The 17,386-nt window shown below is 40.8% G+C and overlaps 1 protein-coding gene across 4 annotated transcripts in view; it reads left to right on the forward strand.

Annotated features, from left to right (window-relative positions):
• mpp7a (MAGUK p55 scaffold protein 7a) overlaps positions 1 to 17,386 on the forward strand; it is a 67,073-nt gene that overhangs the window by 16,369 nt on the left and 33,318 nt on the right. For 2 of the 4 annotated variants that reach the window (XM_082545475.1, XM_082545477.1), the window contains exon 2: positions 16,231 to 16,393. In XM_082545475.1, coding sequence (XP_082401601.1) covers positions 16,342 to 16,393 — 52 coding nt within the window. In that variant the 5' untranslated portion in view covers positions 16,231 to 16,341. The remainder of the gene's footprint in view (positions 1 to 16,230; positions 16,394 to 17,386) is intronic. The other 2 variants (XM_082545476.1, XM_082545479.1) reach the window with 1 other exon arrangement.

Raw genomic sequence — 17,386 nt, forward strand, 5'->3', positions numbered from 1 at the left:
TTTTGTGGCTTCCTCCTAGGACACTATTGTCTAAATTTCTTCAGTTGGTCTTTCTCCTGCTGTCTTGCCTTAACAGGCTTCTCTCTTACAACATCACTGCCACTTTCTTTCCTTCACCTTGAGGTAAATCTGTTTGCTCATACAGTTAATTGGAGACACGAAAATGCTGATTGCACTATCCTGTTGGTTTAGAATTATGCTGATTCACTAATGCATTTGCATTTCATGAATCTGACAGTAAATTCGCATACGCACTTATTTTTTTATGCAAAATAACATCATTTCTATGCACATATTAGTGAATGAGGTCTATTGCACTGACAAAGACTGAGGAAAAACACACTTATTACACATAACAGTTAAAGGGCCAATCAGACACAAGTGAACTCAATCAAGACAGTATCAAGGACAGAAAAGGAATAAAGAAGGGAACTAAAAACACAAACGGGAAAACAAACCTTGGAAATAAAACAAGGATTAGCTAAGAGAGGGACCAATGATGTAACCAAATTACAGTTTTCCTTCTCATTGAGAAAACACTCATAAAACTAAGCAGGACAAGAACTAAGAATTAACACAAAGGAAGAAAAACTATGGATTAGAACAGAGACCATGTTTAATTACTAAGGCCAAGACGGGTTGAATTCCCTTCAGCAGGCAGGAGAAGTGTTTACATGTTCAGTTCTATTTAACCCTCTAACCTTGTAACTGAATCTGAAAGGTAGAAAGGACCTACACCTAATTACACAATCCTCTCTGAGTTCACAGTAAAACATGCTTACAGCATGTAGAAACCTTTTGTAAAGCTTTTTTTGAAGCTTGAGAACTTTTTTCTTTTATAATTGTAGACTAAGTAACCTGTATCCACACAGCTCCGATTTCACTAACAAAGCAACAGGACGATGGGAGCCAGGCTGCGATGGAAACTGATCCCATTTTGCTAGAGTGGAGGAGGAAGTGCTGGCTGTACGTCATTGTGTGTGTGGAATGTGGAGGAGTGTGGGGATGAGAGCACTTCAGAGAGTGGGATGAAAAGGGTTGGGAGACGGGAGAAATTAATGGAGATATGTGTGTTGGATTCTCTGTGTACCTGATTAGCTGCTGACAGGTGCTGCTTAGACACTTAGAATGGCTGTCGTAGACAAAAGGGATCATTATTGTCTCTCAGCTCAGACGGCTCAGCACCGTCTGATAGATGTGACAGGACACTGAAGGAAGCTGCAGCTGATTATTTCTGATTAATTCTCACAGGAACACTGAATATATGGTCTGAATATTTAGTTCAAGCACATCAGTGAGAGAGTCAAAGTCCCCCGAACATGATGTTAGAGTTTGGTCTCTGAAAGACTTGTGGTTTTAAATGAGGTGAGTCATGTTTAGGGCACCACTCTGATAATCAATTGAGGCATTGTTCTCCCTGCTTATACCTCCTCTTTCATTTGCAGTAACCAAAGCCAAAATCTGTTGCGTTGCCAGGAAAAATAGAGGTCATAAACACTGCTGTTTTTCATTTATCAGTCTAATATTTTCCCGTACTGCATAACATGAATGTCGAGGAATGTGCTAGCAGGCCTTCTGATCTACCACCCTGACTTCAGCTGATGCACTGCTGCACCGATCTGTTTCCCCTGTTCACTGCCTCAGGTGAATTCTCTCACTTTCCCAGCACTAGAAGCTAAATTCTATGTGAATACCCTGTTTGTCTATCTCCTTAATCCCAACAATGTCTTTGAGTCTAGCCCATAATTGCATGTAAGAACTCGCCCGGTTTTGGTTTTGTTCTCATTCAGTTCTGAAGTACCAGCAGCAAGACAGTCATTGCAAACAGAGGCTTATGTTGAAATACATGGCGGTCTGTGGTTTCCGTTCCGCAGATTAAAAGCTCTCGACAATATGAGGTGATACAAAAATTAGAGGTCATGGTTTCTAGAAATATATTTAATTTGGCATTGTTCGGCCATTGCCTAAAGCATGTTACTATTTCCCCCCTCCAAAAAAACGTTTCTGCTAAACCTGCACAGGCACATGTGTGAATTGATTCAACATCAACTGATACATCATGTCTGATCTTGAGTCTAATGAATCAAATGTTTTGTAGAGCCAAATAGTTATTGAGATTTTTTTCTCTCGTCCTAACTAACTGAAGCCTTTCGTTGAATTACTAAATAAATAAATTGGTACTCTCTTTCTGGCCAGACACGTGGCAGCAGTTCTGCTATCATTTTGTTTGTATTTGACAACATAAAAATGCAGAAAATGTACACTTTAGTTTTATGACCGCTAGTGAAAGTTGTTTTCTTTATAAATAACTCTCTCACTGAACTAACACAGCCAATCTCAACATGTGTGTGCTTCCTGCTCATATTGCCCTCATATTAAATCATTTTTTGCTTTTTAAAGAACTTATTTTAGCATTGTACTCAACAACAAACAAATCCTCCTAACAAAAAAAGTAACTTCAAGGGCCAAACTGCATTCACGCCAACATGCAGGCCACAAGCAGGGATGACGTGGGCTGCAAGTGACCCCTGGGTTGCGAGTTTGAGACCCCTGATCTACATTGTTGTGCCTACTACATTTATATCTCACATCACCTTATACATGAAATCTAAATTAATTTACAAAACCAGTGTTTTCCCACACATTGACTTAACTTTGATGGGCCTGCCCAAGTAAAGTGGCAAATCATGTTACTACGTTGTTTTTTTTTTGTTTTTTTTTAATCCATCTGGAGGACCATTGCCATATGCGATGATACATTCTTGGATACTTTTATTTTTGCAGTTAGTCTCGTTTTATGACTAGAAACCGGCTTTCAGGCCATTTCAGGTCATTATTCTGTCTGCACTTAGTATCATTCATCTGCAAAAAACATCTTGTTCCATTGTAAGAAGTACCTGAACTCCACCTTCATGGACCAAAGCTGGTCGCCCCAGGATGGTAGTGCTTCATCTGCTCTAAAGTAATGCCGTCGCCAGCTAAGCAAAAATGTAAATCTGTAGGAAACTCCCAACTATCACAGCCAAAATCTGTGATGGTCTCTATCAGCCTGAGACATCAGAGCAAAGATTTAGTGAGACAGTAAGCCTTGGCGCCCCCATGCACTCACCCCCCATGCACACATGCTGTATTAAACCGCAGGTTGACCTGTGTGTGTTGGTAATTTGGAAGGTGCTGATTGCTGACACTCCATTATGGCTGCTGTCACTCTGCCAGGGGATAGCTATGGTGATACTCCCATTCTCACAGCCAGTGTCTGTGTGAGACGCCGCCCTGCAGTAGAAAAAGCTGCATTTGCAGTCTCCAAGGTTAAGCTTCTGCTCGTGGATATTTTATGACACAGCATAAAGATGTAAGTAAAGGAACAACAGAATCACATGTACAATTTTAAACTATTTAGGGAAAAAAAGACAACAACCGTTGGAACCAAAAATGGACATATTTTCTTTGACCTCCAAAGAAAACCATGACAACAGCAGTAGGTGTATCATATTCTACAGCTGCATCATCTAGGGGTTAAGGTTAGGCTATAGATCTGTGCCATCTGCTCATGTCTGATGCCTTGGTGATGATATCGTTTTGAAAACGTGATCTGCTGGAAGGATTGGACTCACGTGGTGGCACACACAGTAGCATTGTAGGTGAGTTGTTTTGTTTTTTTTGCATTGTCTGTCTACAGTGCATTTTCATTTCCCACGTTATACTAAGAGCGAGTTGCTTGTTGCCCTGGTGGTACTACCCTGATCGTGGCAGCCTGGCTGACAGTTGTTTTGCTGCCCCCAGAGGAGCAGCTTTGGTGTAATACAGTATTTTCTGCCACCAAAGCTTCCCACACACCATCTCACCACCTTTGTCCATCTGCTCGATCAGACTTTCTCCATCTGGTATGAAATAAAGCAGAGTCAACCTCAGCAGGGTTACTGCTGTGTACGACATGTCATGTTTTCTGGTTCTGTATCCACCATTTAGGGACAACCAAACACAATCTTAGTGTACTGAACTTGTGGGCTATGTTGTCTCCAGGTTAACGACATCCATCAGTCTCCGAGGTACATTTTACCTGCAGGCCTTTTTAGTCTAAACGAATTACAGTCCGGATCCAAAGTTTCCCATTTTTTGGAAAAATGGCAAATAATCATATTTAGCATGGTGGGAACTTAACAAGGTTCCAAGTAGAGCTTCAACATTCAACAAGAAGAAATGAGAGTGAGACAAAACATTTTTTTGAGCATGCAATTTATTGAAAACAACGCTTAAACTGAAGCAGGCTCTTTTACAGCTGATCAAAAGTTTAGGACCACACCTCAAAAAAACCCTGTAAACCCCCCAAAACAGAAATCAAAGTTCCAAACATGAACTCAGTAATGAGTAGCTGCACCGTTATTGTTGATCACTTTAAAAATTTGTTGCGGCATGCTTGACGCAAGCATTTCCATGAGGTGTGGGAACATTTCTGCAAGTGGTGAAGACGGCCGCACGTAGGGGATCTACTGTCTACCATGTTTCAAGTGGTCTTAAACTTTTGATTGGGACTGCAAGCGGGCATAAAAAGCTAGGATTTTCAGCAAATAAAATGATTTTAATCTTCTTAAAATGAACTGTGACTGGATGTCCACGTTTGGAAACTACATCTTGAAATATGACAGTTCATCGTGCATATTCAAAGGCTGAAGTGGTTAACACAGAAAAGGGTGGAACAGCTTGCTATTTTAAGATAATATTAGCAATATTTATATAATAACAGCAGAAACCCTTCCTATGGGTAGTTTTTTACCAGGATGCAAGAGTTTTTAAAAAATTTTATTCTGTATTTAATGGCGACATGAAGAAAATTCCAGCTGTGATTCAAATTTTGTTAAGTTATCAATGGCAATGTACGCTGACATGGGAAACACAAACAGAGCATGCAATATCACATTCACAGGGGGATGATGAAGATGAAAATAAGAACAATTGGGATTTATTATGGATGTTTTTTAAAGATGTAAACGTTATTAATCGCTGTATGTGTGACGATGTTCGTGCAAAGTTTCATTGAGATTGGTCTGCCCGTTAAGGGGGAGACGATACTGACCAATAGGTGATAGTGATCTAATAACTGTATTGGATATTGATTTGACTCTGAGATGATATCACTGTTAAGTCTTGTCACATGAGACACATCAGCAGCAGCACATTGGCTGCTAGCAAGAGAGCTAATGTAGCAAAGTGACAGCAGCATGGACGTATTTAATTCCAGCTACACCAACAGCTTTTTGTCTGTTTATTTGTTTTAGTGTAAACTCTCTCCCCCTCCTGCATTCACTCACTTTCACTCTCAGTATGCTTGTTGTAACGCTTGTTTGGAAGCTTTTACTGCACTTGCATGTTGTCGCCAACTCCATTAATGGTATTTCACTTCGCCTGCCTCTTGTCAACTCCGCTCCACACACAACGTGTGCATGTGCAGTAAAAAAGGAGCAAAAAGAATAACAGAGGAGAAAAGGGGACACCATAAATAACAGCCTGTGACCCTCACATTAATACCAATTCAGTAAGTTTACTAAATTTAAAGTTGAGGCTGGACGACCTCAAAGATTATGGAACGATTCTCAGTCTCTTCCTCACAGTGGGAATTGCAGTTTGGGATCAAGGCTTTGTATAAACACAATTAGCATTATTGTGAATTGATTTATTCTTGTATCATGAAAGTTCATCTACCAGATGTAGGATGTGTCCTAACAGTTTGTTATAAAGATTGGGTGTTTATGCACCGGGCTTGTGTTAAATTATGAACGTGAGGGGAAAGTGATTCAGTGTACAGCCGCACATCTAAATCCTTTCCTGTCTTATTGGTGATGATCCGGTTCTCTCAGCAGGCTAGTTTTCCCAGCTTGTCTCTCAACATGCATTGTCACGATGACTTGATAATGATGTTGTTAGACACACGTGCACACACGCGCACGCTTGACAGATGTTCTCACATTTCATTGTTCAATGTGGGAACAGTGTAGAGTTTCACCTGATGAGGCAAAGAAACATAGCAGAGCTTAGCTGATAAAGTCATGCTTCATTGCCTACAGTCTCCATATTGAGTTTTTCTGGTTTGTCGAATGCTTTCTGTGCTAGTCGTTACATAACTGTATGTATCACAGGACTTTTAAGGAAATATACTCTGTGGTTAACCAAGAACAATTTTATAGTTTTTGTATAATATATGAAAGCTGAATTCCTGCCAGCTTTTATCTTGAAAGAAAAGTCAGGTTTTACCAGCTTTTCTCTTTTAAGATGGGGACTCTGTGCAGCCTCCTATTTATTACTGAGCTTAGTGTAGGTCTCTGCTGCTTCATTTTAGGTCTGGGTCATCTGGAGGCCTTGCTTCATTACTCTGAAAGGGATCATAGAGGGGGTGAGTGGACAAATGACTAACAGGAGGCAGAGGTGGAGGAAACTGCCTCCTGTTCCTCACGGTGATGGAGAAGAGTTTGGTTTGTTTTCTGACTTTTTAACCCCTGTTTTGCAAAGAAGCACTCTGGGTTTTAGTCAAAGCTGGTACATCCTACCTTTTCAAATGGATTCCCAGAAGCCGTTAACACTGAATGGATGAGGCATTAGTCGCACATCTTTGAAAGCTCGTGTTTCAAATTTGTGCAGTTTTTGAGCAAATCCAGTAATTTTGGGAACTCCAGCAGACATGTTTTTATTGACTGTGCAGTTTTAAATGGACCAGGCCATTGCTTTCAGCCACAACACTGATTACTTCTGATTAAAATTTCACTTTGTAGCTCCTGCCTTCACTGGACAGCTAACTTATTGCAAACAGTGTATCTTTATCTGCTCCGAGAAACAATCGCCACCAAATGGCAGGAGTGCTGACCTGACATCCTTTAGTTTGTTCCTTGAATAGCTTCTGTGTGACACGCAGAGAGAGTAGAATTGAGGATTTGGCAGCTTTGAGGTTGCTCGGTGGTTTGGACTTTCCTTGGCAGTTAGAAACTATGTTGGACGCACGTAGGATGACTGTCACCCCGGCTGATTTAAACCTGTGTTTGTGTCACGGAGGGGGCAAGACCATAGCCAAACTGTGGAGGCTTATTGGAGGAAGTGGCTCCAGTGGGTGGCATGGTAACCCCCCCCCCCCTCCCCCCCCAGATAGGCAAAAAGTTGAGATAATAACAGCTTCTAGTTAAAACTGCTGTTGGTGTGTGGTTAAAACACATTTCTTCCTGTTTAAAGGAGTCTGTGAATAGTTTTTGTTTTGTGACTGTAAACCACTGATGTGGTTACATGGCTACACAACACATTCCTCTCGGATGTGTTTTGATTATTTTTTCTTGAATATCTTTGTTTACTTGCAGTGAAGCAGAGCTCTGGACACACAGCTGTGTGCTTTTCACTCTGGGGTCCAGTTTTTGACCGAGCTCTTGCTCCACCACCAGCTGGGTGGCATCTAGTAATGTTTGTTTTCCAACATAAGCAGCTTAGCCCTCAGATTATCAGTCGCTGCAAGTGATGTTTCGCAGCAAGGATTGCTTCAGCCATATACCTTCCGTTGTTATTCCCTTGGCGTGCCAGCTTCTATTCTTGCCTCCACCCTCATAGCACCTGTTATACTGTGAGAGGTGGACTTGGATCCTGCTCTGTTATCAGAGTAGATAAATAGTGACAACATAAAAAGATTAAAGACAGTTTTAGTAGTTTTTAAACATGTGGCAGGTGATCAACATTATGATGATAAATCACAAGATGAGATTAAGTGTTGTTTTTATTGTTGGTCAGTTTAGCGTATGCGTCCCAGTATGCTATAAAAGAATTAAATGCTTGCTCACAGTCTGCTAAGGATTTTCTCTTTGCATTGGGCCAGAATGTGCTATAATGCTGTGTCTTCAAGAGAATGACACCAGAGTCAGTAACCTGGAGTTATTGAACCAGCCCGAAATGGAAAATGATCCTGTTACAGTTGCATTTGAGTCTGCGAAGCTCAGGATATTTTTATATCAAGTCAAAAGGCAACATTTCCAAAAAGCCCACCTCTCTGGGGATTAATGAAATAAAAGCCCTATTTTTAGAGCGGACGTTCACTTACATGGCAGTTTTGTAATCTACGAGCAGGCAGATGTCTACCTGCTCAGAGGGACTCTTAGTTTATGACTTCTAAGTGAATTACGGTATGGGAGTTAAGAGCTCATCACGCAAACCATCACTTAAGCGTTTATCTCTCCATCTCCTGAGCACGATGATGGTGATATTTGTTACTGCAGTAGCATGACCTTACCAGCTCTAGCTCTGACCTGCATCAGCTGCAGTTTTAATCCATGCAGCTGTCTACTAAGGTCTTGGATTTTACTCAAGCTGTACGTCCTCAAAAATTACCAGGTTTTCAGACTTCTGACCAATTTCTTCTGTTTTTTGTTTGAGTGGTGCAACTACAGAGACTGCACGCTGGAGTCTCTTTGCTTTTAAAATACAGTGAATGTCTTACATGTGGACATTGGTGTTGGGTGCCATGGATCAACAGTCAAATGTCTATTTATCTATACATCTCTGTATTTTTCTTGATTAATTAATTAATTTATTATTACAATTACAATATGTAAGATGCTACAAACACCATTACTAAAACAAACTCATAAATATAAAATCTATAAAAATGTTCATAGATCATTAACGCCATATTTGATACATACAGTTTTTTTGTGAGATTTTAGACTTCCACATCATCAGCGTGATTACACCTGGGGTTAACTTGAAATGCATGTCTGTGGACTGTGGGAGGAACCTGCAAGGACATACAAGCAACACACAGGAAGGTCTCGGCTGACCAGGAAGTTTGAAGCAGGAACCTTTTTGTCGCTAACGACAACGTTAGACACAATTTCTCCAATTATGTAAAGTGTTACATATAATATATACAGAAAAGTTTCCAATCCTCTGGTTTATGACAGAATTCCTATGAAACAGATGAAACACCCATCCAAGTAAGTGCAGCCTTACTGATGGACCTGTACGGCTGTAAATGTATCTGACTCATAGTTATCTTTGCTCTGAAGTTGTCTTGACATGGCTAGCTTTGTGCCTCGAATATTACCACAATGCTTGTTGATACTACAAGGGATTATTTATAGTGGCAGTGAGAGTTATTTTGGGCTAAAATGGGCCAAACAGCATTAGAGTGCAGCTAGGAGCGTGAGATACAGCTGGTTTCTAGATTTCTAGATTTCTTTATATTTAGATTTCTTCATACATTCTTATATAGTTCTATATTGTGTATTTTGTTGTACAGTTATTTTATTTTCAACTTTAATTTATATATTTTATCTTATTCTTCCCAGTTAAATGTACCCTTCATTCTAATTTGTGTTGTACAGTTATTTCATTTTTAACCTTAATTTATATTTTATTCCTTCCTAGTTAAATTTACCCTTTTTAATTTTTCATATTTATTTCCTATCTTATTCATAGCCTTTTCCTTTTTTGTTTTCTTTAGGTCACGAGCAGTTGTCCAAGCATTTCACTACATATCGTACTGTGTATGACTGTGTACGTGACAAATAAAAATTTGAATTTGAATTTGAATTTGAATTTGGTGTCATTGGGATGAGTAAATGCTACACTTCTTTTTTTATTTTTATTTATCTACCTTTATTTAGGTGATATTCTTTTATATTCTCCTCATTGTTGCTCTTTCCTCTTGCTTTCTACATGTATTAATTATGCACGTGTTAATGGGCTCGCTTCCACTTTCCACTGCAGCTTTGGTAACTCATATGTTAAACACTCACAGTGGGTGGGCGTGTGTGTCAACATGCATGAAAAGTAGGCAGACCGTACTTTAACTTATCGGCCTGTCTGCAGGCCGCATTCCTGCTTTCTTATCGGCTTCATCCCATCCGTCTGTCAAACTCTCTCGTTCTCTCTCTTTCCTTTATTCTATCTGTATATCTCTCTCTCTCACCCCCTCCTCACCTACAGTGCACTCCAGGTAGAGCACTTCACTCCGGTAATATCTGGTGAGGATGTAGGCTACCCGGCAACACTGGCATTTGGAGGGACATAGAGATTAGAGAGGCTTATGGCTACCTGCTGTTCTCTCTCTGTCCCTCTCACTGTAGGTTTATTTTATTTGCTCATCTAATGAATGGAAATTGAAGTGTGTGTGTGTGTGTGTGTGTGTGTGTGTGTGTGTGTGTGAAGAAGAGTCATGCATTAGCATCTCCCTCACTATAAATAAACACAATTTCATTCAGGGACTTTGAGTCCTGTGGGGTTTAAGTGAAGTACTCAAATCAATGATATTATGTGATTAAGCAAAGTGTGTTTTACTCCTCTTTTCTCTGCACCACCACTCCCACTATATCCACCCTCCGCCTTTTTGTTCTCCATCTGATGTCTAGGATCAATGTAATTGGTTAATGACTGGTTCAACACGGTGTGTGTGTGTGTGTGTGTGTGTGTGAGAGAGAAAGTGGGATGTGTCAGTGGCAACTGATAGTCACTTTGGCCTCCTCTCCTTGTTGATGGGTCAGAGACAGACAAAGAGCTGCTATGTCTGCATGGGAACCAGAGGGGAGTGACAGGAGGAGAACAAAGAGGTGGAGGAGGAGGTGTTAAGGACAAGCAAGTAGCTGACTGTACACTGGAGCATTTGAAACAAATGTACTGTATATTTGTATTTTTAATGAGTCATTGTTTATAGGCTTTATGACATGGCAATTACTCTTTCTTCTGTTAGGAGTATACAAAATATGTTGAACATTTGAATATCATCAGAAAAGAGATTTAAAAAATACAATTAGACTGCACAAGACTTGGACTATATCTTTCAGGTTTTATGGTAAAAATAATTTTTTCTCCTGCTAAAAACTTTATAAGCATTAAGTAACACACTGTTCCTTTCAGCAAGGTTTAATTTATGCAGCATCAATTAACATTAACGGCCGCTTCAAGGGGCTTGTGATGTAAATGTCCTACAATATTAGTGAGAAAACCCCAACAAGCAGACACTCTCCTATAAGCAAACACGGGGGGAGAAAGAACTCATTTTAAACAGGAAGTGAACATGTTCAGCGAGATAATTTGATGCTATGAGGTCTTTAAGATAGAGCTGTAATCAAAAGGTGACATGTATTCATCGTGGGCATATGTGAAATAATCTGTGAAATAATGACATCTGATCTAGATAAGAACCTTCAGGAGCCTAAGATGTACCTGTGGGAAAGGTTTGGTTGTTCAACACCTGATGGTCTACGATGAGTTTGTGGACAAAGAAACACACTGTGTATTATAGCAGTGCTGTTGTATTATTATGGACAATTAATCTCCCATTTATTATCATTATCTGTTAGTTTCAACTTAGTAAGAAGGTTACGCAGGTAATAGATGTCCCCATTCAGTATACTTGGAGGAAAATGGCAAATGGTACGTTAATGCTCCTGAAAAAGCCTTATCAAGGATTTTTGGCCATGCATCTGCAAAGCTGTGTTTGAAAAAGAATATCTGCTTGAAATGACCATTTATCTGCTTTCTTTATATGCCTCTTTTGGCAGATCAGGGTTGAATTAAGTGTTCAATGAAAAAAGCTCAGATAATGTGTACAACTGGCAACTTGCTCAAGTCTTGCAAAATGATTGCACTACAATACTCTTAATCAATTCCTTTTTTTTCTTCTCAAAATCCATTGTAATCTGATTTGTTAATAAGAATTATAATTTTCTGTCTTTGTGTGCCACCTTAACTAAATGAGCATCAAGAACAAAACTGCCTCCTCTGTGGAGGAATAATGGGGCCCTGCCTGGCAGGCAGTGGATGAGATTACCGATCCCTGTATTTACTGGCACACTGAGGCACATCTTGAGGTCATGATGGGGACACTCACACACACAAAAAATACACAAACTGAAGCAACAATGTGAATGTAAGCTGTCAGCTATTCTCCAAAGTAGTTTTTGCTCCTGGTGGCTGAGCAGTGAAAATATTTAGTGAGCTGATTGCACCATCTAGTGGTTATTTGTTGTTATTACGTTTTGAAAAGACTACACTGTATTGCGTTTACTAAGCACTTTATCTGGACCTTTTTGTTACATTGTGTATGACAGAAGGAAATATAGTTTGATTGATACGTTTCTATAGTATACTTAAAAGCATGTTTAGCCAAACAGAAGCAAGGCTGTATGTAAAATCAAAGTCAAATAAAAGTTTCCAGTTTCGGAGAAGACCAAGATAAGACTTGTTTTTTTTTGTGCCAGGGTCAAACTGGTTAACACCCTTTCTGTCTCTTTACTATTGAGTTGTAGTGTAAATTAAAAGTGGGTGGAGCGCAGTCAACCCTTAGGCAGGAGGAACTCGAATTTCAGGTCTTTCCAGGTGAGCTGACACACCTGGCGGGTGGGTATCATCCTGTATGGGAGGCTCTAGTGTTTTTGTGCACGTCTGAGTATCTGCTGCTGCGTAGAAAGCTGTTTCTGTTGAACGAAGAAGGTGATCTGGTAAGTCCCTGCAGAGCTTTTGGCCATTTCTTCTTGATTTGTTATCTTGTGTAGAACATCTTTGTCATCGGATTTTGGCTGGTTGGCTTACTGAACCTGTTTTTGCCCTGCACATGTATTCAATCATGTGCTCATGAAGGTTTCTGTGGTCAAATGATTTTTGTGTAGACAAAGTGACTTTGCTTGTTCTTTTTTCACTTTCTATCAGTATTTGTACAGTTCATACTGATTGATACGATTACCCTGTTACTATGAGCTTTTATTACATGGGAAGTGTTACAGTTTGGAGTGCTGCTGCAAAACATTTAGTGTAGTTTTTCTATAGGAAACATTGAATACAGTAGAGAGTTGTATATTGATTTTCTTGGCGTGTGTGTGTGTGTGTGTTCATGTGTGTACATATACATAAGCAGAAGTATTTTATGTGGAACAACTGGACAGTCATGAGGAACACATGGCTGAGAGCTGATTCTGTCTGAGCTGTCAGAAAAATCCCACCTGAGCCCGAGAGATGAGAGCTCACTTTTCACATTTTCCTGTTAACTGCTTACAAGGACGCTGCCCTTGATATGAACTCTTCTACATCTTGGTTTACACCGATATTCCACATTTGCTAACCCAATCCTAACCTAATTTACATATGTATGCATGGACTTCTTCCTATTGCTCATTGCTTTGTTATTACTGCTCCTCTCCTCCTTCATAGCAGTCAGTCATTGCAGGAACACAAACCGTGCCAGGTACCGCCAAGTCTTATTTTAAGCAGCCCCGATCCCTCATAAAGCTAACGGCTATTAAGTAGATGACGCATGGCACACTCCAGAAAACTCAACCCTGTCCCGCCAACGCCACGCGCCTCATGCTTAATAGGAATGGACGTGGTGACACTTTGGCAGGGCCACAGCGAGGCAGGAGAAAGACATTATTCAACAATGTGTTTTTCCACAGAAGAACCAGAAAACGGCAGAGGGCTGCCATCAGAAGGATTTCTCAATTTCTTTCTTTCCATTTCAGAATGTCATGTGGATAAAAATTCCCAAAGACCACGCTTTAATACACTGCAATTATGCACAGCTCATTGAAATGGAGTTCCACTGTGTGTAAATGAATGTTCGCCTTTACCACAGCTGGTTAAGCTGCAATTATGCTCTTACAAGTGTGTCATGTATGCTTGTGTGCATCGCCTGTAACTCTATCTACTTCTGTCTGTCTGACTTTGCACATTGTGGTTCCTTCAAGTCAGTATGATGTAGAGTAGCTGAAATACAAATTGATTTCTTTCTTCACAGTCGCCCCGATACCAACACCCCAAACCGAAGCTTACCAATGGGGCTTCAAGTTAAAAAAACACAGTTTTCCATAAAAAGCACAGCTTTATTCCTCGTTTTAAACCCACGAGCTTGTAAATCTCTCATCTTCAGTGTCTGTAGCAGAACCTCCCTCTTTTTAAACATCATCACAGGACTAATGTTTGGAAACCTCTTTTTGTGGACTTGAAGATTGTGTGCTGTCTGCTATCATAACTGACCTTTATGGGAACACACAAGAGCAAGCAAAAACAACATAGTGTACCCTTCAGCATGCAGCTGTTGATTACTGTCTGCAAATTTAATACCTCAGCAAGTCTGTGGCCTTGGATGCTGCAGGAACTATGCAGTGGATTTAGATGATAGTTGGAGGTAAAGGGTTAGGGAATCACCAGTGATTACACAGACCTCAAACTGTTTTATCCTTTTAATATATATTTGGTACTGACTAAAACATCTAGTAGGATTGAGTGTCTAAGAAGTGTCGAATCTGAAAGCTAACATTAAATATTTTCATCAAATTTGTGATCACTGCAGTGATTGCTTTTATTTAAATGTCACAAGATGAATTTCTTCAATCTAGCTGACAGAACGGTGTTGGTAAAAGGAGCATGTGTTGCACAGGCTGCTGAATAGATTTTCTGTCATATAAGGACCAGTGTAGATAAACCCTGAAGCTGATCAGCAGACACTGGAGCTGCTGGATAACTTTGGAGCTAACTGCTCCTTTGAGCTGTAACCAGAGCAGGTGTGACAGGGCTGGTTTTGGATGGTCATCAGTTACGCAGTGGAGACGAGTGTCATTCATGGTGGCCCAGTAAAATCCAGTGCCAGGAGCTGGCCTTGCTGTTACTGGATGTGGGAAGAACAGGACAGACAGAAAATCCAACATCCCAGTGGGTGCCTGGGGAGGATTCAGTGGCGCTGACCTTCGTTGGCAAAGTTGACCTCTCTTGTGTCCTGTCGTTGCTCTTCCTGTCAGGCCCAGATGGAGACAGCATTTCTCCCAGTTGAACCCTGAGAAAGCATTCAGAGGATGACACGTTTTTCTCCTGTTTCTTTACCTGATGAAGTTCTTGATGTCTTTTGGCCATTTGCTTTGAGCAGTGATCTTCCAATGTCCCGTCTGCTCAAGAAAGAGGAGAAGCTAAAGATTAAATAACAAAACTGTCTTCAAGTTTTAAACTTGAAACAGACTTTACATTTCTTGATAGGCAGTGAGAAGTTTCAGGCACTCGAGTGTTTTTCTCTGTAAGTCATTCACCTCCTGACTGTTTCTCTCTCTAACTTCATCAGCATCCAGCTGAGATTCAGATTGTTCCACCGATTCTCCCCGCAGGCCCAGCAGAAAGGATTGTTTTTGAAAAGAGAAGAAGAAAAACAGTCTGTGCACCTTTCCATCACCCAGATGTGTTTTCGTACATGCAGACAAGATCTTCTGACTTACACACATACAGGTGGTTTGTTGAGGAAAAGTCCTTCAGGTTGCACCCCAGCTGGGGTTTTTAGGGTGAACACTCCCTGCAGTTGCAACAGTTCCCACTAGATGGTGGGAGAACCATTTGGAGATGTCAGGCTTTACATGGATACATGGAGGAACAGCTCATTGCAACTAAGCAGAGCTTGACCTTTATCAACATGGCAAGGTGTCACTTTACTCCTCCCATGACCATCAGATTTTCTTGTGGTCTGAACAGACACTAACAGTTGAGAATGTGGTCATTCCCCTTCACATGCAACAAAAAATGAAGAAAAAGATGGTGCAGCATGCCTTAAGACTTTTCATGTTTGTTTCTATTTTGCTGCGTAGGCTCAAACTCTACATGTGTTTGTACAGAGCTGGAGGTTTTCTTCCTGTTAAAGATTGTAGTTCCCACTGATGCTAAATGTTTTCTAATACGGCGTTGTCTGATTGTCGGGGTTTTCTCTCTATTATTGTAGGGTATTTAGCTTACAATAAGCGCCTTGATGTGACTGTTGCTGTGATACAGTCTTATATACATAAAATTTATTAAAGGTTGTGGTAAAGTAGCTGAAACTCCAACCCATGCAGAGGATGAACAGAAGGAGAGAAAAAAGGATTAGTTTGAGCTCTGGATAATGGAAAACTATTTCAATAGAATCCAAGAATAAAGACATGGAGTTGGAAATGAGCAGGATACGTGTGTGTTGTCCACACTGATGCACATTAGCTGCTTGGTTTCCTTATGTTGTGATTCAGGGGGATATATAAGCTGAAAAGTAGCAGCAGAAAAAGTAATGCGTTGTAAACACCAGAAGTAAATTGTGAACACACTGTCAACGCACATGCACTGGCTCACCTACAGAGACAAATATATGTTTTATAATATATATATTTATATCCATGGTTACAGATGCCAGTGTAATCCCTAAACACATACTCAGACATATACATCTGTTCTGCCACAAGTAGGCTCAAAATTCTTGTTCTCTTGCAGGGCTCTATGGCATAAAGCCCATCCTCAGATTCAGCTGGAGATTGCTTCCGAGGAGCTCCTGACGCCATTTTCCACAGTCTGAGGAGAACCAGGAAGTAGCCGGCAGGAGGCATGCCTGCCCTGGCCACCGGAACCGGCCATGAGCCAGGTAACGGACCCTCAGGCAAGGAACACAATCAGCAACACTACTAATATGTGTCATTTAGAAGAAATTGCTAAAGGACTTATTTGATTCATGCTATTATGTGGCTCCACAGCATACAAATAGAAGAGTATGAATGCAAGTCTGACCTCAGCTGAAAAATGAATACATCTTTATTTAAATGTCAGTATAGCCTGTTGGTGCGCCCACCACTTCAAGGGGAGCCCAAATTTAATTTCAGTGTAGAAAAGAATTACTATTCGTGTGCCTCAGGGTACTTTTTCTTGACTCGAGTGGACCATGTAAAACTGCGGTTGGAAAATAAACCAAAGTCTATTTTCGCTCCATTTTGTGCCCAGCTCAATGAAAAGCATACTGCTGTGAATTTACAGTTTAACAACATAGAGCAAAACGATGTTAAAATACATACACCGTGCTCTCGCCTTCCAGTTGTGAGGAGTGCGTGTGTGTGATGTCAGAACGAGGAACATGTCAGACTTGTCATCACAGAGACAGCTGGCAGAAATCACCACCTCTCCCCTCAGGAACGCTTTCCTCCTCTCAGACCGGCTTAATGGGCAGCTACATCACTGTGCACGCACACACAGAGGTCTTGACAAGCTCCGAACAGCATGAGGACAAAAGGAGGAGAGACATTAAGTCTTACGCTGATGGATAAAGAGCGTGTGTTTTTCTGTGTCCAGACTTTTAACAGAGTAAAGAGCACCAGGGTGGCTGTAGCTCAGGTGATAGATCAGGTCAGCTACTCATTGGAAGGTTGGTGGTTCGATCCCTGGCTCCCCCTAGTCTGCATGCCAAAAATCCTTGAGCAAGATTCTAACCCCCGGTTGCTCTCCAATACATCCGTCGCAGCGTGAATGTGTGTGAATGTTTGCTAAACATCCCTGAAGTATAGAAGAATGAATGGGGGGGAATGTGGCATGTTGTGCTTTGAGTGCTCTGGGAGAGTAGAAAAGCGCTATATAAGAATCAGTCCATTTACTAGTAACCAAA

The sequence above is a fragment of the Aulonocara stuartgranti genome (genome assembly GCF_965226115.1).
Source record: "Aulonocara stuartgranti genome assembly, chromosome: 9".
NCBI lineage: Eukaryota > Metazoa > Chordata > Actinopteri > Cichliformes > Cichlidae > Aulonocara > Aulonocara stuartgranti.